Below are 22,429 nucleotides of genomic sequence, written 5' to 3'. Positions count from 1 at the left end.
GCAGGCACTGGGCAGGTGGGATTCTCAGTTTGTATCCCTCCGATGGATCAGCAACACAGCTGTGCAGAACAGCCCTGGATTTCACATTATTTTCCTTGCTGAATGCTTAATGAGGTTCCTTGAAGGATCCAGTTCTGGGCCTGAAGATGCTGCCATGAGGCTGCGTGCCAAAACGCACTCGTCAATGCATGCTGAAAGGAAACGCTTGTTTTCCCTGTGTGTTTGGTTTGGCAGGAGCTAGAATTTCAGTAAAACACATCTCTACAGCTCTCTGTCGGTGTAAATGAATGTGTCAACCCCAAAACCAACATGGGGTGGTGCCCATCCAGCCACAAGTGTGACTGATCCCAGAAATGCTGGGTCACAGCTCTCTTAGGGTGACAGGCAGGAAGTGGTTGGTTTGCTTTGGCTTTTGAAAGGTTTTTCGCTGTGGCGGATGAGAAAACTATTGTTTGGCCCAATGAAATGCTCTAAGAAATGGGATCTGCCATTTCCCAAGGGTGCTGGTGGTTCAGGGTGCTCCATCTCTCATGGGAAGGCTCTGGGAGGTACTGGGCTCATGGTAAAGCTCAGCATCATTGGGTTCAATAACACAGGAGGTTAAATGTTTGGTTTTTTTTTTTAATTAGAAAACATTTTATTGTGGTTATTTACACCCTTTCCTTGGTAAGTGTATAAATGTAAACATTTATTATAGATCTAACTCTCTTATCTTACAACTCATACCCAGTTCAGAGTAAATGGCATTTTTAAGCATACAAGGAGTGAGGAAATTTAAGCTATATTCACAGAATATACATCTGCGTGCAGTACAGTCCACCAGCCCTAAGCTAGTGGTATAGACACTGTGCCATTGGCTCTGCTTCTGCTTCTCGTGTGTACGCTGGAGTCTGTGATGTCGTCGGCGTGATCCTCACTTTTCTTCTCCTTTAAGCTGTTGATGAACCTCAGGGTTATTTCATCCCACTCTTCGGGGAGCAGCATCAGCAGGAACCCAATGCAAATGATGATGGTGGCTCCCAACCTCACCACGCTGAAGATCATTTTGTGCTTCAACAGATCTACAGCTGCGAAGGAGAAACAACAGCACCATCAAAACTGCAGCAGGAAAAAGACTGTGGCATCAGATCAGCCTGGCTTATCTCCATGACATGCATCTTAGATGGCCACGTTGTCTGCCATCCCCTAAAGTAACCAGATCTTGGACAACGTAAAAGACTTTTCCTTGTATCTAAGCTATTTTCTTGAAACTTGAAGCCATTTCTCCTTATTCTCTTATCACAGACCCTGCTCAAAAGTCTGCCTCCTTCTTCCCTGTAGCTCTCCTTCGGATATTGAAAGGCTACCAGCAGGTCATGTCCCTGTGCCACATGGATCGGGGAGGGCAGCAAGCTGGAGGTGATGCCTCCAGGCCCAGTCTGCCAGCTCCACAAGCGTAATAACAGCACATCTGAGCCCTTACAGGGCTGACAATCACATCATGCATCTCTGACCTGCATCCCCCTATAAATAGATGTTTCTTTGGAAATGTGCCCAGACACCTGGAGTTGCAGGGAGATGGAGGAGGAAATTAGAAGAGCAGAGACAGGCAGCTATTGAAGAAGAAGGAAGGACTTTGGAGTAAAGTTCCACATGTATGGGCTGCCCTCATCAGTCACCAGCTCTGGGGCTGCTGCCTGCCTCCCCTGTGCTCAGTATGGGCACAGTCACCAGGGAAAGGAAAACAAAAGAAACAGCTTTGGTTAACCAAAAATCTCTCCATCACCAGCAGCATGCATGGGAGCCAAGCGACAACGAATCCCTTCTGAAATACGTGGCAGGAACATTTTGACCACTTAGACAAAAAACTGCCTCTGCTGTCTGCATGCTGATGTGCTTATCTTCCAACCAACGAGCACAGGACTTGTACCTGCATTCCCAGGGACGCTGAGCACTGTGCCAATGGAGATCAGAATGGGGTACGTAAGCACGACGCCAACGTTAACCAGAATGTTGAAGGCTGGGGAAAACAGATAAAATAATACATGGTTATGCAGAAGAGCACTAGAATGAGATTCTCCTCCTCCACTCTGACCCCAGAAGTATGATGGGAATTCTATAATCATAGAGTCATTAAGGTTGGAAAAGACCTCTAAGATCATCTAGTCCAACCATCCACCTACCATCAACAGCGCCCACTGACCAAGATAAAGAGGCACTCATGCAATTAGCCTATGAAGTCAGCTAAGCAGGTTGTTCTTAGACCACGGTCTTGCTGCAATGTTGAAGGCAGTACAAACGCTAAATGTGGATTTATGGGATGTTTTGGGTTTTTTGTTTTTTATTTAAGTAGTCCTAAACAAGCAGAACTCCGGGTGGTAAGTTATCACTACTTTTTGTCCCTTTGATGCTCAAGGAGAAGCTGCCATTCAGCTTAGGAATGGCAAGGGCTTGCTCTCAGCACCTCAGCTGTCAGACCCGCTGTGTTTTAACATGGCTGCATTGATGGGCTGTGCATTGGCAACAACATCCTTTTTGTTTCCCTTTAATATACTTGTAGTGGAGACAAACCTCTACAATTATGAAATAATTGAGACTTTAGCAAAGGAAAAGATGTTTTTATACCTACAAATTAAAACACCCCTGGGCTGAATCCAACAGCTTTTCAGCCTGGCTAGAGGACAGGAATTGTGGCTCTGGAAGAAGAAGTGTTATGGGAGAGAGGAGGGGAGGAGAAGGCTGCAGGAAATGAAACAGAGAGCACCAGCCTTTGCAGACCCCCAAAAAGCTGTGCAACCTCTGCCCAGAGCCTGCAGCACCCCAGCAATGAGTCCTGCATCAGTAGGTCTCCATGTCAGTGCTGTATGCACTGCAGAGCCTGCCAGGAGCTGCTCGGCTGTGTGCAGCCCTTTGAAATTCCATTTTTAGCAACCAATCTGGGACAGAGAAAGTGAAATATCAATAACACCGCTGTAGGAATGCAAAGATGAAAAGTGAACAATTAGTCCGAGCGCTCTGTCTTTGTTCCCTTTTACTAATATTAGTGTTAAGGCCTCCAAAGGAAAGCGTTACTCATTCTTCAAGGAGCACCAGTGTGCACTGAGGTCAGATTCCATCTGGGAGAGCTTTGGACTGGATGCAAAGGGATGGGACAGAAAAACGAGCACCTGTTTTATCACATACCTAACCAGAGGCCAGCTACTCCACACAGGTAGCCCCATGGCACAGCAGAGAAGGGTGACCAGTATTCCACCTTCGTAAAATACAGTATGATTGGGGTAACAGAGATGAAAATTAAATTGAAGAAGCCCAAGGTGGAAACAAAGTGAGCAGCCTCCCCAAAGTTCGCACTGCCAAGAAACATCTTGAACAAAACCTGCAAAGGAAAGAGAGGGGTTTTAGTTTAGGCTGTTGTGGAAAGCAAAATCCTCCTGCAGAGCATCCTCCATTTCCTTGGGAAGAATGGGGCACAAGAACAGCCCTGACCAGGACAGGGTGTCACATCCCCCAATTCCTTCTTTGCAGAGTTGCCCTCAGTGAGTTCTCCCAGAGTGTACACACAGCTGGGACCTCCCAGACCAAACCCCAACACCTTGCATTTGGCTTTGCTGAATCTCATTAGACTCACATGGGCCCAACTTTTGAGTTGTCCAGGTCCCTCTGGGTGACATCCCTTCCTTCTGTTCTATCAACTGCATCACTCAGCTTGGTGTCAACAGCAAACTTGCTGAGGGTGCATTTGATGCCATTGTCTGTGTTGCTGATAAAGATGTTGAAGAGCACCGGTCCCAAGATGGACCCCTGGGGGACACTGCTTGTGACCAGCCTCCACCTGGACATAGAGCCATTGACCACAGACCTCTGGCTATGACATCCCAGCCAATTCTTTATCCATCTAACAGTCCAGCCTTCAAACCCATCTCTCTCCCATTTAGAGATGAGGATGTGGTGTGGAACCATTTCAAAGGCCTCGCACAAGTCCGTGTAGACGACATATTGTGATGTTTATTATAAAATGCCAAAAGGTGTATAACTCAACCCAAAGACATAGCAGCCCATGTAAGGAGAGTTACAGGAGTAAACACACCCATCTTAGCCCAACCTAGAAGGTGGGCTATTTCTAGGTCAGCCATGTCCCTCCCTTCTTCATCTCTCACCTCCAAGAGCAGCTTCAAGCAGGAGTCAGAGCCCTGCTGTCTCTAATATACCAGACAAACAGGGGCTCTGAGCCTGGCACGAGAGTGGAATACACAAGAGCTCTGCACTGCAGCCCAGAGACCAGACGTCTGTCCCTGCAGAAGGGACACATTGCTATCTGCTGCAAATGGCCCACTTGAAACAGTGTCAACGAATGGCAGTGGCAAGAAATGGTTAAAACACGATCTTAAACTCCTTGCAGCAGGATAACAACAGAGATTTCATCAAGGACTCGTAAAGCAAAGGCAAGCTGAATATTTGGCAGCTACAGACTAATTACTCTGGTAGTAAGATTTCTGACATCGTGACATCGCCTGGTCACAACATGAGGGGTAAATAAATTGAAGCATTGAATTCACAGGGATCTGCTCTGTACATTCACGTTATTAACATCTAATGCTAAAAAAAAATAAAAAAATATTAATAAACAGTGACGACCCACCTTATACAATGCAGATGTAGAGGCTGATCCAACAGCATATGCTACCCCGATAATTGAATCACCCTGGAAACCATCTGCATATGCCATCATTACGATTCCTGTGATTGCCATTATTGCTGCGACTATCTGCACAGACAAAGCAAAGCAATGTGAAGCTCAGCACAGTTTCATTACACAGAAAGAGATTATCACTGCGGGGGGGCTTTAATGAGTGTCACTAGCTATGTTCTCTGACTTCAGATCTTCCCGGCTTCCCTTAAATAGGTGGTTATATACTGTTGGGAGAGATGTAAAACATAATGAAAGTGTATGCACTGAGAGTGATATGGATCTATAGCATTGCAAACCGTCCTGGGAGCTATTCACATAACATCCATCATTTTGTATTTTACAAGCTAAAAACCCACTTTAAAGATGTGATTCCAAGACCGAGAGATTTCTAAGATACTTTTGCTATGCAAGAGGATGAATATTTATCAAAGCCACCACTTGGACCTGGAATATAAACATTCTGATGGGAAGCCTTCCTGGAGATCAGCCCAGGAGAATAACTCTTGTGTTGGGGAACAGCTGTACATAACTGGGAGCTGTGTACATTTCCCAATGGCTGCGCCAGCTTTCTTGGACAGATGTGGCCAAATGTCTTTAATAAGCCTTTACCTTTCTGGTCAGGGTTTGTAGGGTTGGGGTTTTTTTTGCCTCTTTTGAAAATCCAGGTCAGAACTTCTAAGAAAAAGAATAGAAATACGTATCTACATAGTAGGTGAAATCCTGGGTCCTGACTCCAGGAAGCCTCATGAAGTGCCAGGGATCACTCCATGCTTTATTCTTTGAAAAACTCCTCTCTTCCTAACTGCCCTCAGCAGGTAAATACGGTGTCTTTACCTTATTTTGCTTTCAAAGATGGTGACTACCTAACTTCCATGGACTTCAGAGGGAAATGTTTCCTCAGACCTGGGGAAAATCACAGCTCCATTTCTGAAAGATGGGTTTTTAAATGGATATTTTAAAAAGAATAAGTATAGCATTAAACACCTTGTCATTATAAATAAAAGATTGTCCTAGAGCTTGGCACAGTCAGAAAATGCACAAATGCAGATCTCTAATGTTGGCTGTTACAGAGTCATCAGCAGTTTGTAAGGCTCAGATGCTTTTCTCTTATCAGATACCCATTAAATGGCACAGTGCAGAGGACAAGGAGGGCCCTCTCCATCCATACAAACTAAAACAAATATAGTTATACTCAACAGCATGCCGTGTTGCAGTCAGCTCCTGAGCAGCCTGCTTTCATAGAATCACAGAATCATAGAATGGCTTGGGTCGGAAGGGACCTCAAGGATCATCAACCTCCAACCACCCTGCCACAGGCAGGGCCACCAACCTCCACATTTCATAGCAGCCCAGGCTGCCCAGGACCCCATCCAACCTGGCCTTGAACACCTCCAGGGATGGATGGGGCATCCACAACCTCCTTGTCTCTGGTACAACCCCAAACCAACACCAACAAGACATGGGGCACTCACTGACAAATTATGTAAAAATTGTCTAATACTGCTATTCCTCCTTATGGTTTATCCTAGCATACCAATACCACAGCAGCCCAGCTTTGAAGCAGTGCAGAATCATAGTCAGCACATCTCTGACATCAGCATGACACCTCCTGTGATTCTGCACAGCTTCCCTTGCCCTGCTTACTGCACATCTGGTTTCATCTTGGGCTGCATCGCACATCCCGTCTCGTGCATAAATTCAGATGCAGCATTTCAGCTGTCAGCTGGATCCTTCAGCCACAGTATTTCAGGCAATATCTCCCATAAGATAAAACAGGGGAATCTGATGCAGTTATCCCCTTCTTCGGATAGAAAGGATCAAGATTAAACCAACACTCTGACCAAGTAAGTGAAGCCTTTCGTGGTACTGGTGACCAGTAGATCCATCATCCCCACAGAAAGGACCTCCCTGTTGGGAAAATCATCTTCCCAGCCTGACTACATCCAATTCTGAGAGGCAGTTTCCTAATTTAATCAACAATTTAGAAAGCCAAGCACCTTTTCCCCTGAAACAACCACAGCAATGGACAGACATGGGGCATCATCTCGTAAGACTTCAGAAACATACGACCTGATACGAGAAAACAGAGAGAACATTATTTCAACTTCATGTACAAAGCTCTTGCTGCAAATCACACACCACTGCATTAGCACAGCTGACCTTGTGTGTTTGCTTTAGAAACCTGAGCACACATCCTGCAGACAAGCAGCAGCAAGGCCACGGCCAGGCAAGGCTGACAGATGACAGCTCGTTAAACAAGGCTTTTAATTAATGGAAGAGTGGAATAACTTTCTCTCAGTGCTTTGTAGGTAAGGAATGAAATCAGCTTGCCTTTTTCTTTTTCCTGGAAGACAGCTAGGCCAACTAACAGAAACAATTGCTTTTCTGTGTGCAGCATGCGGCAAAATGGGGTGCTGCAGTAAGGAAATCTGTGTTTGCACTCAGCCAACCTTTTTTTGGAGGGGAAAAATACCCCCAAAGCACTCTGCTCCTACCCAATAAGCATCACTTCAGCTGCCAACTTCACAGAAGAAATACAACCATGGGCTCAAACTTGGGAATGTTTAACATGTGGCTACACTTAGGTATCATAAACCCACAGAACTCTTCAAAGATGAGAAGTCATTCATGCATCTGTGCTTGCTCTGAGCCACGGCTGTCCAGCCTTCCACAAATCCCTGTATAACATGGACACAGGGTACATCTTATTATAGTGCATTCATAAGTCCAAGCAAAACAAGTTATGGCATAGTAGGGTCTGTATGATGTTCCCTGTGCAGATACTCACTGTGGCTAAGGGTCTGCCTCCACTGAAACTCTGACTGCTTGCTCTTAAATAAATAGATACACGTTCATTGCTGTGTATATCAGTTTCATACAAATATTCTTTCTCCAGTGTGTGTTTTATCATAGAATCACAGAATGGCCTGGGTTGCAAAGGAGCACAATGCTCACCCACTTCCAACCCCCTGCTATGTGCAGGTCACCAACCAGCAGCCCAGGCTGCCCAGAGCCACATCCAGCCTGGCCTTGAATGCCTGCAGGGATGGGGCATCCACAACCTGGTCTAATGCATCACCCCCCAATGCACTGCAGATATGCCCCACAGCTCCCAGGCTCTGACAGAACAAGTAGCTGAGCTCTGAAACGCTGGCTGGGCTCCAAGCTGCTGTGTGCTTCTGCATGGGGTATGCAATTACCCTTTTTCTTTCCATCCCCTTCATGTCCAAATAACCAAATCGTGCCTGCTGTCTGAGATGCATTCCTAATACCAAAGGCTGAGTCCACGCTGCTTTGCTGTGTTTTAGTTCTCATACACTCTCCTGCGTGGTTATTAACATCATTAAGTGTTATTCTGGCAGGAGGGCTGCTGGAAAACGCTGCTAATTACCCTTCCAGCACAGTGCATGCAGAATCTGCCACTTAGCAGTAAAAGCAGCTTCTTTCATGTGCAGGATTTGCTGTTGGCTTCCTCTGCCAGCTCTTTCTTGTACAAACCTCACGGTGTTTACAGCATTAATACTAATGCATATTTATAACGACTTTGTATCAGTCAGTGAAAAACAGCTAATAACTGAGAATAGCTTTAGTATTTTTTACCTGTTTTCTTTAAGAAAGTGGCCTGCAGAAATGCAGTAATTGTGTTTGCTCTTCTAAAAAGAGGTTGCTTTTAGGGAAAAAAAAAAAATAGCTTAAAGTGTCCCAAATTTCCTATTTTTTTTCCCCAGCTGGGCTCAGTATCACCTTACACAAGTGAGGAATAACAGCAGGAAGCTGAGATGATCAAGGGACCGAGGGGGGAAAACAGCCTCAGAAGTCACTGCTCCTGTTAATTGCTGTGCAGAAGAACTGAGGATTTCAAACCCTGCTTCTGTGAGCCAGCCATCAGCACGATGGGGGTATGGCATGCTCAGATATCTGAGTTTTTACATTTTTAATTATATATGAAATAGATACACAGCTGTCTGGCTTTAGTACTGCAAGGTGAGGTGTGTCCATGCCCTTACCTTCATGGCACAGACCCTTTGCTGAACCCATCCAGCAACAACCCCTATCCAGAGGAGAGGTTCTCATGGGACAACATGTGGCTGCCCTATGCTCCATGTCATTACAGACTGCCTAGCCAGTCCTGTCCTTCCAGGAAACCCCAGAACTGTTTTACTTTAAACAATTCCTTTTTCTGTCCCCAAAACCCAAGCACAATGATTGGGCAATGTGCTGCTGTCTGCTCCAAATGCCTGTGAGTTAGGGTGCCTTCTCCTTTCACTTCTGAACCACTTCTATCACATTGCTAATTAAAACCAAGCTGTTGTCTTCATCATTTTTTATAAAAGCGGCCCACTTGGATAAGCATCCTGATCCTTCAAGCTTTCCATGGAACTTCCACTCTATTGACCCTCCTGGTCATGGAACTTCCATTCTATTGACCCTCCTGGTCATGGAACTTCCATTCTATTGATCCTCCTGGTCATGGAACTTCCATTCTATCGACCCTCCTGGTCATGGAACTTCCATTCTATCGACCCTCCTGGTCATGGAACTTCCATTCTATTGATCCTCCTGGTCATGGAACTTCCATTCTATCGACCCTCTTGATCATGGAACTTCCATTCTATCAACCCTCCTGGTCATGGAACTTCCATTCTATCAATCCTCCTGGTCACAGAACTTCGATTCTATTGACTCTCCTGGTCCTAGGCACCAGCCTGGCCCCACACAGTCACTGGTGGGGCTCAAGGTCCAGAAGGATCACACCCAATGAGACCATGTAGCCTTGGACCACCACTTCAATGGGAGAATCTGCACAAGCAGAAACAGGGAAGACTTGGCTGTTCCTTAGCCAAGTTATAGAACACAACCATTCAAACTGCTGCATATCAGATCTCAGATGTGGTGGTGGTTTATGCATGTGTACGTGTGGAACAAGTATGCATTTTACATATTGAATACAGCTGCCTGCTCAAACAAGGATTAAAATCACTTTGGTTAGAACCTAAGCATTTATCACAAGGTTTAAAATAAAATTAACTGACTGTACTTAGCCCTGTAACCCAACCGAGTCTGACACCTCTAACTGATCTTCAGGCTCACATTTGGACCACAAAGCTAAATGAGAATGGTTTCATGGTATATGCATACCATAACGTGGTGTACACATACCATATGCAGCAGGACTATGGTAGTGCAATAGCTTATGGTTTGAGGGAAGGATGAAAATAAGAGAGGTGAAAATCAGGCATGCCATTACCCTTGCTCCCATGAACCTGTCTTTCAGCACAATCCAAGAAAGCAAGAAGACAAAAGCTTTGTTACAACAGAACAGAGCAGAGACGTCTGTGGCTGTCAGCTTCTTTAAAGCCAGTAAATACAAGTAGTTAGTCAAAGTCCACAGAATAGAAAAGGGAGCAGTCCTTTTAAGAAAGAGTTTCAGCGTCAGACCATCTTCACCAAAAATCCGACTGCATTCCCTAAGAAAAGAAAAGAGAGTTTAAAGCTCAGCTAGGATTCTGCTTAGCATTCACTCCAGCACAGCAAACATTCATTAGACTTTTATCACACTCAATTAAGTGCTTTTCTTAACTACTCTACATGCCTGTAAGAAAGTATTGTTTAATTCACATAGAGAAAATAACCAACATTTCTCTCAAAACAGCAGTTTCACAAACAGAAAAGAAGTAGCTTACCTGGAATAATCACACTCTATGCAACAATAATCCCAGAGGTGCACACGTAAATGAAGGTCATCTATAAAACACTGACAGCTCTCAGCTTCTGCCTTCAAGGCCATGAAAAGGGTGATTATAACTGCAGTTTTTCTCTGTAGCTTGACAACTGTTCTCTTGCTTTGCTCTGATACCTCTTTTTATTTCTATTGAAATATATTCTAGTGTATGGCCAAGCGACCTGGAGGGATTGCCTGAAAGATACCCAGTGGCACGTGAAGCTGAGCCGATGAAACAAGAGAAGAGGAAAGGGCAGGGTATATAACAGCTGTATTTTGCAACAGAGTGAAAAGTGTGAATGCATCACAAAACCAAAACGCCAATGGAGCAGACCAAGGCGCCACCAAACTGCAATGCATTGTTACATGACAACTGAACCAAAATTCCCCCAGGTCTTGGGTCCCCAGAGCTTTTGTAGCTTTGGACAATTCCTAAAATACCAATTACCTGGAACTAATTAGTAACTTCAAAGAGTGCACTGCAAAATAAATCAAGCAAAAACTTAGGTTTTCAGTACTTTGTTGGGGAGCAGTAGTGGTAATAATAATCCTGACTTAATTTCCCATTTAAAGAGTTGTGTTGGGGTCTCCTTGCCCACTGCTACGAACTCTGGGGAAATCTGCTGTTAAAAAGGTTTCATGTTTTTTACTATTATGAGTAGAAACCACCATTCTCCATTAGAAGAAAGGAGAGTAATTACGTCTATGTAATATATAGGATAACCTATGTCTTACTGCATAGCTATCAATTCCCTCTGCTACTAAGATGAGCCAGGGCACAAAGCAGTCATTTTTGGTAATAACACCAAAACTGGGATGTGCACCGAGCTGATGATGCTCAGGCTGGCAGATCTGCCAATCCTCCCCTTCAGCCTGGGTGAGCTGAAAGCTCTCAGAAGTCAGCCTGTTCCTATGGAACATTATACATGGAAAGAGAACAGCTCGTGTTGTGTATCATTTATCACTTGCTTTGTACCTCATTTACCTGAGGTAAACTGAGGCAAACAAATAAATGTTTCAGTTTGAATGCAGGCTGTTGTACCACTGCTTTCAACAGGAGTTAAATGTGATGAATTTCCTTGTCTGGGAAGAGCCTTACTGGCAGCAGAAACTTGACTATTTGTTGGCTTGCAGATACAGCAGCTGACACTTAAGAGATGTTTTTCTCCCTGTGAGACACAGTGGATGCAGAGACGATGCTAAGCTCAGACTTTGTCTCATTTCAGGCAGGTGTTGCTGACCTGGATGCACCAAACCTGTGTTAGCATTACGAGATGCCAGAGCTGGTATGCCCTGTCTTGTCAAGAACAGATCTGAACTGTGAACTATAGACCTGCATGGATCCTGACGTTCAAACCAGTGGGAATTCTGCTGTCCATTGAGATGCACAATTAGATTGTTACATGGTTCTAAATCCAACCTGTCTCAGATGCTGTCAGAATCTGTCTTAGAGGGAACAAGCTTGTGCTATATTAAAATGAGAGAGATTAGTGCTTGGGCTGCTCAAAATAATGCAGGGCACGATTAACTATCCCAGTGCTATGCCAATAGTATTCAAACAGCAAAATCATCCAAGTGCATCACCGTGTCTGCAAGGCAGCAGGAAAAACTCTCTTCAAATGTGCCATGGAAAATCATGTCCCCATCACCCCTGCGCCTGGCAAGGCAAGGCACTGAGAGCAGGCAGATAAAATGGAGCAGCAGCACAGCTGGAGAACAGCTGGACCTGAGAGATGGAGGAGACATTGGGAATACACCCAGCACTTTTGCCCATACAGGGGGTTTCCAAAACCAAAAAGTGAAAATGCTAGAATCACAGAATCATAGAATGGTTTGGGTTGAAAGGGACCTTTAAGATCATCTAGTTCCAACCCCCTCCTGTAGGCAGGGACACCTCCCTCTAGAGCAGGTAGCTCACAGCCCCATCCTGCCTGGCCTTGAAAAATGAATGAGTCAGGCTTTGTTGTCCTGTAGGTCTCTAGGATGTTTGCACCCAAACAAACACAGAGCAGAGTCAGGTCCAAAGTGCCCCAGCTGGGAGTTCATGGAAGGAAGAAGCCTCAGAAGGATTTGTGTTGTTCTGGGATGGGCTCTCTGGGCTGGCCAAAGTCTGGGAGGGACCACCAAAAACGTCACTTATCTCTGAGTTCCCAGAAACAGTGGGAGGGATGCAGACAGGTTCACAACTAGCAAAAGAAATCTGAAAATTCAGCTTCACATGCCCCAGGCAATGGGCTGCTTAAGTACATGGAAGAGCCCTCATCACACACAGGAGGAAACAAGGACCAGGCAAAACAGAGGCCAGTGCTTCATCATCTCTCAGTTAAAAAAAGAAAAGAAGAAGAAGAAAAAAAATGTGACAGGGTTGTGCTGAGCAAGAGAGAGACCTGCTGAATTCACTTCTGTGCCACGGAGAACTCCGTGTTCCTGATGAATAATGCTCAGTGAGTGAGGAGCTAGGAAGAATGCCTTCTCTTTCCAGCCATGTCTAGAGTAATTGCCTCGGGCTCTGTGAGGGCTGGTTGCTCTGTGGTTAACTCAGCCTCTTTGGCATGCAACTAAAATTAAACCTGCAGAAGCCATCAGGACATGACAGTGATTAAAACCCTGTGCTCAGGGGAGAGGCTCCCTGGATCCACCCCGATACAGATATCTGTAGGCTGTTGACTTAGAGACATATCTAAGGGCAGCTGACCCTGAAACTACGACACAAACTATTTCTAAATGCACAAGAAGTCTATTTAAAACCTGCCCTCTAACACAAACAGCTCTTTTTATTTGCAGGTAGCCCTCAGCTCTGGGCAGTGTGCCATGCTCTCAGGAACTGCAGCACTTCAGGCAGTCGTGGAGCTTTACTTCTGGGTCACACCACACAGACTGCATCCCTCTCACTTATTTGGATGCCAGAATTCTGATTCCCTGCAGAAGAATAGGTTTGCTCACCCCTGGCACACAGCAGCTGCTGGAGTGTAATTCAGCAGCTGGTTTTAAAACAGCTAACAGACACTACTTGGAGTAACATGAATATGACGACTGTAATGCTCACATCTTGTCCTTTCTGCTAGACAACCAACTCTTCTCAACATCTTTCCTAAAGCCTACGCCTACCAATGCTGTTCCTACCCCATGCCCTAGGGTTGCAGAGCACCTGCTGCTATAGTATGGGAATATTCTGGCAGAAAGCTGCTGAACACTACAGTGCAGGATCCTCGAGGAGCCAAGACAGCAGACAGAGAGGTAAAACTTTTTGACATTGGAAATATAGAATTATAGAACAGTTTGACTTGGAAAGGACCCTTAAAGGCTATCTGGTCTGACTCCCTGCAGTGAACAGGGACACCCACAGCTCCATCAGGTGCTCAGAGCCCATCCCCTGACCTTGGCTGTCTGCAGGGACGGGGCATCATCCCCCACCTCTCTGGCAACAACTGTGCCAGTGCTTCACCATCCTTATCATAAAGAGGTTTTTTTCCTATACCCAGTCTAATTCTCTCCTCTTTTAGTTAGAAATCATTTCTCCTCATCCTACTACAACAGACCCTACTAAAGAGTCTGAAAGGTCAGTAGTTCCCTTCCACCTAACCCAAGGCATCAGTCTCACAGGATCCTAAGCCACATCTGCTATCAGCAGGGTTGGATTTCCTTTTGCAGAGCTTACCAAGCTTTGCAACATTTTGTTCACGGCTATTGCATGGACTCTCACATTTCAAGGTCTTTATCATGTGGAACTGTTGTCTGCAGTACCAGGAAGGTACAAAGAGCTGTGCCTTCCACCTCAAGACAGCTGAGATACTTTACTGAAATCCAGTGGGGAGGTAATAACTGTGAGTTAGTTTCTGAGACCACAAAATTTAATCTCTAAGGTAAAGTGTGAAAGGTAAGAAATACACAATTGACAGTCTTAAGAAAGCCAAAGTAAAGTTGAAGACTGAGACTTTTATCCTTCCAGGTGGAATTTATTTTTTTTTAAGAGATAAAAAGCAACAGTGGCTCTACACAGCTTTACCAGCCTGGGGCAGCTCTCTGCCAGTCACTGGCATCATCATTGCTCTCTGCCAAGATATCATCAACACTGTTTGTTCTGATCCACTGGGACTGTCTGTGGGACAAAACGTCATTTGTCTTTAAAGCCTGTCGTGAGGGACTACATCCTCCAGAAACACAATCTCTTCTGGACCTCAGGCAGGCCTGGAACCGTTATACAACAGGCTTTACTGACAAGAATTATTCCAGAGAAATAAAACCATCAAATGAAGCAATAAGAAACCTTAGAAAATGCAATTAAAAAATAACAAGGACCGTATCAAAAGCACAAAACAAGCTGTTAACCGAGCAGTTGACCAGCCTGGAAATTAACAGTGGGAAGGAAGCTGCATTACACGATTCCAAAGATCCCTTCCAAATTTCTACACCTCTGAATTTAAAAACTCCAGACGATGTTTTTTAATTCTTTAAGTCATCAGAAAACCAAGCACTGATCCTGGAGAGATTTCCATAGCCAAATCTCAGCACAAAGAGCTTGTCCAGCTGTAATGCAGCATAGACCAAGCAGGCTGGTACCCATGACAGTGACTTGCCAGCAGTCACTTCTCCCTGGGATCTGAATTCTCAATACATCTGGACTAGGAAACACTCTGGAATATGCCCTTCCATCAGGCTCTAGCATCAGAGTCCTCCTTGCACACTTCACAAACGTAGCTTCACATCTGTGTGCAGAAGTTCCTCTGGGCATGTACACGTGTCCTCAGACCTGGCTGAACTTCATCAACAGCTGAGGAAATGTACCTCCTGTTTAAGCACACTATTACTACTCACTGCCACAGATGTTTTGCTCAAAACTTGGCTCTGGTGGATGCCAATCAACTAAATGCAGAGGCTCTATCTGCGGGGATATTTAGTCTCACTTTCTTCCTTATTTGCACTGCATTTGTTATTACTTCACCCCATACCCAGAAGCCAAGCTGACGCTGTTAATGTTCTCACCAATACTCCAGAAAGAATCTGAATGAAGGCACTGTTAACATACAAAGCACTGGGTTTTCAGAGAAGCACTTAATTAAGTGCAACCGTTCAATTTCAGTCACGCTGATTTAACAGAAATGATAAATTTAGGGCCAAATTATATGTCAGATCCTGGAAAAAGCAGCCAAGGGAAGACTCTGGCCCAGCTACACTCCAGCCCTGCTGTCACAAATTGAATTCCTCATGTCCTTGGTGAGAGCTATGCTGAGCCCTCCATCAGAGGGAACAAGGTATGGGCCACACACTGTAAATATCTGGCAGAACAGATCACTCTGCTGCAGTCAGTAATACTGTTTTCAAAGCAGCTCTACAGTGGAGTAACAGAATAGGTCCCATCTCAAAACTACCCTGTGAATACCCTCCCTTCACAGACAAGGTCTGTTCTACTGTGACAAGCTGAATTTACCTCCATCTTTTAAAACAACTTCTACTTCACTGTTGGATGAGTAGAATAATGGAAGTGGAGGAGGAATAGTCAAATCAATTGCCCCAGGAAGAAGTAGTAATTCCAAGCCTTCAGATGTGGCTTTAAGTACCAGCCAGGGTAAAACTGAGCCAGTGTGGTCCTTCTGCAGTCCTGGTGGTTGGACTGGATGAGTTCTTTGGGTCCCCCCTCCAATCTTGAATTCCTGTGTTTTTAGACTGGCTACTAAAAAGGAATGGGAATTTCTACATCAGCACTGATGCAGACTAATACTGTAGCAAACACTATGCATTCCTGCAGCCTTTGCACTTGAGGCTGGGAGCCCAAGTGCAACTTGCAGCCACGTGGCATATGGAAAGCCTAGAGTCAGAGTTGTTCTCCCTTGGCTCTTACAAGAGAGAGGAACAGTTATTTCCATTCAGAGCTTTACAGAAGGATAAAACTTTCTGTAAACATCCTCTCCCCAGCATGACAGCCTCTCAGCTACACCAACTTGCTCCTCAGAGTTACAGGCAGAGGAGAGCCAAGAGCCTACCCCATCCAAAAGGGCAGAGAAAGCTCCAGAGGTGTTCATCCTCCCAGCTGCAATCCAGCAGGAGGAGGAGGAAGAGACAATTTTCATGCTGCAAACCAGCACAGGGAGCAAACCATCTCCTTACCTTGAAGCATCTTTTATTCTCTACAGCTATGAGTTGTTTTGATTGCACCTTACACTAGCAATCTGTCAGGAGAGATTAACGGTCAGTGGAAAACTGATCCAGGCAAGAACATAAATTATAGAGATCTTAGATAATAGCAAGATTATTAGCAAATAATTGACCTTTTTAACGTAGTGAAAAAAAACCCTCTAACGATCAATTATCCATTTATTCAAGCATATGTCACTCATCTGTTAGCCTTTTAAAAATTATTTATGAGTGAGATTCTCTGCAGCGTGACCTTCGTTCTGTCTTCTGACACCATGGGTCAAACTGAGAAGTGCAGTGATTTCAGTCCACAGAAATCAGGCTGCTTAAAAGTGACATCGCCACGATAAAGCCTACCTGAATTTTTTGATTGGAGACTGCTTCTCCTGTGCAGTTGCAAGGTGCCCAGAATAATAAATGGGAAATACCATAATGTTCCAGTTTGTTGAGAACCAAGTCATGAAAAAAGGACAGTCAAATGTCTCATAGGTGATTTTGACGAACTGCGTTGTCCCAACCCAGGAGGAAGAGACGGACAAAATGATCAGAAATCTCCAAATGAGCTTAAGAAAGGTGGATGTGCAGGATTGGCATCGTGTCTGTCCCTCAGCTTCTTGGCTGCTGCTCTCCGTGTGCGCTTGTGTTCCTTCTTCTCCTGGATAAAAACAATACAGAAAAAAAGAAGAGTTGCAGACATCATTAATGCATTCAAAACAATTCTTAGCAAAATCTCGCTTTGTGATCCAGCCACAAACCACTCCGTGCCTTTTCTCATTTAATTCCTGCATGTCCCACAAACACCAAAATCCCACTCAGAAATACTTCAATAATACTATCTTGAAGAGAATAGGAACAAAAGATAAACACAATAGAGGCCTGAGGTAACAGCATCATGGTTAAGCTGTCTGCTTTATCAGCCCTTCTTCCCTTCTGTCAGCCAAACCTCCAGACACAGCTACATCTCTTGGAACCAGCTACGTTATAAAGTCAATTACTCTGCATGTTTGCAGCATAAAAGCTATCCGACCCTATGCATCTGGAGCCAGAAAAAAGCTCTTATTATTGAATATTTTAAATCAAAAATCACTGTTTTATTTGAGAGGTGAAGAATAAACAGCCTGGTGGTTTGATGTTCCAAAGCGGAGACAGGGATTACTTCAGTCAAGTTTCTGTATTTACACTTTTGAAGTTAAAAAAGGAAACTGAACAAAACTGAAGCTTGGCATGCCTGGAAATAAATCTCTAAAGATAAGCAAGAGGGAATCAGACAGTTGCCACGTTCCATTTTCATACAGCACTTCTCAGACCTAATCTACAGATCGCTGGAACCAGCACTGCGGAGCACCGAATCCCACTGACTGATAACTGGCTCTCCAGATTTACTGATGCAGCCCATGAACCCAATTGTGATTTCACAGATCCCAGCTGAAAACAACGGATCCGACTGCTGCAGCAGCTCTCTGGCTTCATTGATGCCCGTGAGCTCATGCAGCACCAATGAGCTCTGATATTTACCACGTTAGAACGTATCTCATAGTTTGACACAAGGAACAGGAGTTCCTTCTGAAAACTGTGACCTGCAGCTATTCTCAACTATTACTAGCTGCATCAATGCAGTGTGATATAGTGTAAGAAACTGCAAAGCTGCTGATGCTAAGGAGAGTTATAGATCTCCTGCAGTGAGAGCACCCACACACTTTTCTATGTTCAACCTAAGCTCAGTTCTGCCTTTCCTTCTTTACTACTGTTTCTGCTACAGCCATAAGGAAATGCAAAAGTGAGGTTCTGAGTTATTAAATTAGACCAATGTGACATTCTAAAACTGATTCATCGTAACAGAGAGTAAATGTGCAGTCAAGAATTTACCTAACTGGGACATGAAGCTTTTTGTAATTGTATGGTGCATTTTTTCTCCTTAAAAATAACAAGTATTTAGCTGCTCCATCATTTAGTGATGAACCAAGAATTACAGGCTGATTTAAAACATATAGAAGATAATCAGACAGAACTCTGAATAGAAAAGCACCATTGTAGCATTATCTTCAGCTACTGAGAGAATACAGATATTTTGATAGCACTAATAATGACTGTTATCTTCTATTTAAAAGTAAATTACAGTTTATTTGCAAGTTAAAATGTTCTAGAAAGAATATATTTCATAACATCCTCTTAGAGGTTTTCCTGCTAAGCAAAACTACCATGCAATTAGTCCTTCTTCAGCTGGCAATGAAAGCAATCACACAATGATGGAACACTAAAGCACCTTTATCTACACATTACATTTTCCAATTACCAAATAACACTGTAATTGCTGTTGCAATGCATGACACCATCATTAGCATTTGACTTGGTTGTTACAGCACCAAATGTTGGGGAAAGGCACAGAAATACACACTTTTTACAAGTTCTAGCTTGATTTAAAAGACCTGTGTGAGATTTAGCCTAATTAAAAGTACAGTAGGGAGGTTTTATAAGTGCTTAATTGACAGGATTCACCCCATGTAACGTAGTTAGCAATTGTTTTTCAGGCTAAAAATGTTGTCTAGGCTCCCTCTATACTTGGTGAGAATGGACAGGCATGTTGAGAAGGTGGCTGATCTCATCCTCATGTACCTAAGGGAGTTGGGATGTATGACCCACTGGAGGCCCATATCTTGTCTTAGACTATATACCTACATTTAAAGTGAAATCCCCAGGCAAAGTGGCACAGTAGCTTGACAATTGCTTTTGAAATCCATGAGATGCTTATACTGAAAACCTGGTCAAAGATCCACAAGGGAGAGAAAAGAAATATCTTTAAAAGAATCGCAGGGCTTGAACTCAAAGAGGGACATATGGAAAACAGACACACAATTCACACTAAAAAGGTTGGAGAACTTCCAAGTGATGAAGTTGGGTCTGAACTGAGCTGGAAAGTAGAATTTGAGTCCAGAAACTGAATGCTGTGCTGAGAAAAAAATAAATTCATGAGCCAAAGTGGTGGGCAGATAGCATTTTCCAATTAGAAATGTCATAGAAATCCTTGGTGACTTACTTCAGTTTGAAGCTAACCAACTGACTTAACCTGTCAAGAGCATGGAAGCAACCTGAGAACTCAGTGAGGATGAAAAGAGAGGGAAAGAATGCAGGTGACACCACAGGTGACACACGCAGATGACATCGGTCAATGGCAAAGTGTGCTGGAAGTCAATGAGCAGAAACATCCTCGCGTGCTCCTTTTGTCTGTCAGTAATGTAACTTTTGTATGTGATATCTCTGTAACAAGAGGAACCATCTTTTGCTTTTGTTTTCAAAAGAATGAGGTAAATAAAATCAAAACCTACAGTTTTTCTTCTGAACTCTGAAGTATTTCATAATTATATCCTAGAAAATGATATTCTTTATATTCGTTCACCTACCTGTCAGGTCAGTCATACTTAGACCTCACTGATGAGGAAGATCTGGATAAAAAGGGGACTAAAAAACTGCAAAATAAACATTTGGATGAATACGATGTCACAGTACTATTCTTTTCTCAATAGGGCTACAAAGTCCTTTCTTAACAAAAGATAGATTCTGATTTGGATGTACCCTTGTGCAAGTAAATATGGAGTTATTCATCCTAATATCTGCAAAAAATGAGAACAGATGATTGGTTTTCTAATATCTTGGGTAAGATCTTCACTGCAAGATGCTGTAACACCCACTCCTTGCTGCAATCATCACCTTTAATGTCTTTCTGAGGGTTTCCATCAAAAGAGTACTCCTGGAGTACAAGATTCCTCTGTTTTCCATCCAACTCAAGGCAGAAAATAGGTGACTCTTGCTGCCATCAGTGACGAAGTGACAAGATAAAGTTTCATCTTCCACAGTTCCAGTGTGCAGAGGAGATCCAACCTGATCTTCCTCTCCTTTTTGCTCACAGTACCTACATATACTGTTTTCCAAAGTATTTGGCACACTTAAATTATTTCAGTCACTTAACTGCTCTTTTCTCAGCAGTGCAATTCAGCACACACAAAGGTCTCTGGCTGCATCCTGCAACTGCTCCCATAGCACCCCTGTTGATGACAGATGGACACCAGTGGTGAAGAAGCCAGCGTTCTCCATACGTACAGGTTCATCTGAGCTAAACTTCTGCAAAAAGTGTGTGACACATTCCCAGTGGAAGCCCTGATGTGCAGCTGCTCGATGATCTGAACCGTGATGGTCTTTTCTAGATATCCTTCCACCCGTCGCTCCTTCTCTTCCTCTTCATCAGACTGTCCACAGTACGAGCTGAGATTGTCATTGCCTTTGAGAAGGCAGATGGCTGGTTTTAAGGCTCCTGGTCTCTGGCCAGGTTGAAGCTGAGGAAACACAACCACCTCATAAGACTAACTGGTGCACTAACGTTAATCATCCTTCTGTTCCTACCGAGGCCCGGCACTTCCTCTCCCATCCTTGCTTCCTTCTTGCCTGACCCCAGTCTGCACACAGGTACAGGAAGGACTTTCACAAGGCCATGCAGTTTGCAGCACCGAAACCCAACGTCAGCACTCTGCACCGTCTTTCCAAAAACCAGACAGGAGAGGCCTTTAGCAGGCATGCTGCGACACCGGCAGTGCGGCCGTTATGCCTACCTGATCTGCTCTGCCTCTCGACTCTGCTGTGCCGACAGATTCCCGAGGGACTTCGATTCTGCAGCTCAAGAATGGGAGCAGCAGAATCTTCAGCCACAGATAGAGGGGAGAGCTGCCTAGTCATGCCTCTGTGTCTGCTGGGGCAGTTGCCTCCTGGCTTGCATTGGATGACAGATGATCGTGAGGCACCTGAGAAGAAAGAGTTTGCATCAGTTTGGCTGTAAACCCCCTGGAGGAAAGCGGGGCTTTCAAACACCGTCAGCAAAATGCATACAAACGAGTCAGTGGGAGAAAGGAAGCACGCTGCAAAAATCAAGGTTTCAGCTGCGGTCAGAATAAAGTAAATAAGTAAGTAAATAAATACTTAACTCTCTCCCCCCTTCAGATAAGTGCTGCTGTACGAAAACCAGTCTTTCCCCTGAAGAAATGAGAGCCTTACACTGCAGCATACTCTCAGCCATGCAGCTCCATCCACAGGGTCTGAACAGTCAAAGGAATTTGTACTCACGTGGGCCCCTCCTGAGCACTGACACTGAATCAGGCAAAAGGAGAGGTCACCATTCCCCATAGGACAGAAAGAAGGGCTGAGGAACGACTGAGGTTGGTGCTGAGAGCCTCTCAAGGCAAGAGCTTCCCCTTCCATCCTTCAGAACCACTCTTGAGACTCTTGCATGTCTTGGCCACTGATGGGTCTTTAGGATGCAGGCATTTGCTAACTTACAGCAGAGGTCAGTTTGAAGGCTTTAAGTGCACCGTGTCACAATCTCCACATCTTCATGCATGTTGCTTTCTCTTCTGCTGTGAGGTGCAGCCACCCCCAAGACACTGCATGTCAGAGGGAGACTTTACAAAGGCACAAGGCAGTGGACGAGCCCCAGGGTGCCAGAAACACCAGCAACACCAGATGAGAAGTTTGCTGGTGAGAAGGATACAGCATTTTACAAGTAAGTGCTTGAAGGACTGGACTAAGAACCAGAAAGAAACATAACAGAGCAAACTGCTGGAATCTGGCCATCTGGCACATACTCCCAAACTTACTGGAAGTGTCTGTTGAAGAGGTCAGCACGTGAGCAGCACATCAGAGTTTTCTTCTGAGTCAGTAAGCCAAGACGACAGGCTGTTTTTGATAAGCACGTGTGTTCATGGTCTGTTGAGATCACCCACCTCTTCTTCTGCAGCTGCAACTTCAGCTGGTGACGACTTCACCCAGACTGACACAAGTCACATATACTCTGAGCAGCCACTGATTTTGCCATGATTTAGAGGCTTTAATACAACAAACACTTGCCTCGTGCTGAAAAGCAC

The 22,429-nt window shown here is 44.5% G+C and overlaps 1 protein-coding gene and 1 long non-coding RNA gene across 5 annotated transcripts in view; one reads left to right on the top strand and one right to left on the bottom strand.

The window, feature by feature from the left end:
• Window positions 1-653: 653 nt before the first annotated feature.
• Window positions 654-22,429, bottom strand: part of SLC35F4 (solute carrier family 35 member F4) — a 102,931-nt gene continuing 81,155 nt past the window's right edge. The window contains exons 2-8 of one of the 4 annotated variants that reach the window (XM_090141877.1): window positions 21,125-21,313; window positions 16,881-17,178; window positions 9,918-10,137; window positions 4,619-4,744; window positions 3,163-3,355; window positions 1,910-1,999; window positions 654-1,067 (exon numbers count right to left, since the gene is read on the bottom strand). In XM_090141877.1, coding sequence (XP_089998003.1) covers window positions 826-1,067; window positions 1,910-1,999; window positions 3,163-3,355; window positions 4,619-4,744; window positions 9,918-10,137; window positions 16,881-17,178; window positions 21,125-21,313 — 1,358 coding nt within the window. In that variant the 3' untranslated portion in view covers window positions 654-825. Of the gene's footprint in view, window positions 1,068-1,909; window positions 2,000-3,162; window positions 3,356-4,618; window positions 4,745-5,503; window positions 6,338-6,666; window positions 7,103-9,917; window positions 10,138-16,880; window positions 17,179-21,124; window positions 21,314-22,429 lie in introns of those variants that run through there. The other 3 variants (XM_090141876.1, XM_090141874.1, XM_090141875.1) reach the window with 3 other exon arrangements.
• On the top strand, window positions 6,337-11,992 carry LOC149917953 (uncharacterized). The gene is made up of 4 exons (XR_016467168.1): window positions 6,337-6,513; window positions 8,398-8,568; window positions 10,558-10,649; window positions 11,618-11,992. It is a non-coding gene; the product is annotated as an uncharacterized LOC149917953 (long non-coding RNA).

This window comes from Phasianus colchicus, chromosome 5, assembly GCF_987193195.1.
Source record: "Phasianus colchicus chromosome 5, bPhaCol1.hap1.1, whole genome shotgun sequence".
NCBI classification, from domain to species: Eukaryota; Metazoa; Chordata; class Aves; order Galliformes; family Phasianidae; genus Phasianus; species Phasianus colchicus.
Note: the sequence above shows the minus strand (reverse complement) of the source record. Positions and strands in the feature narration are given on the sequence as shown.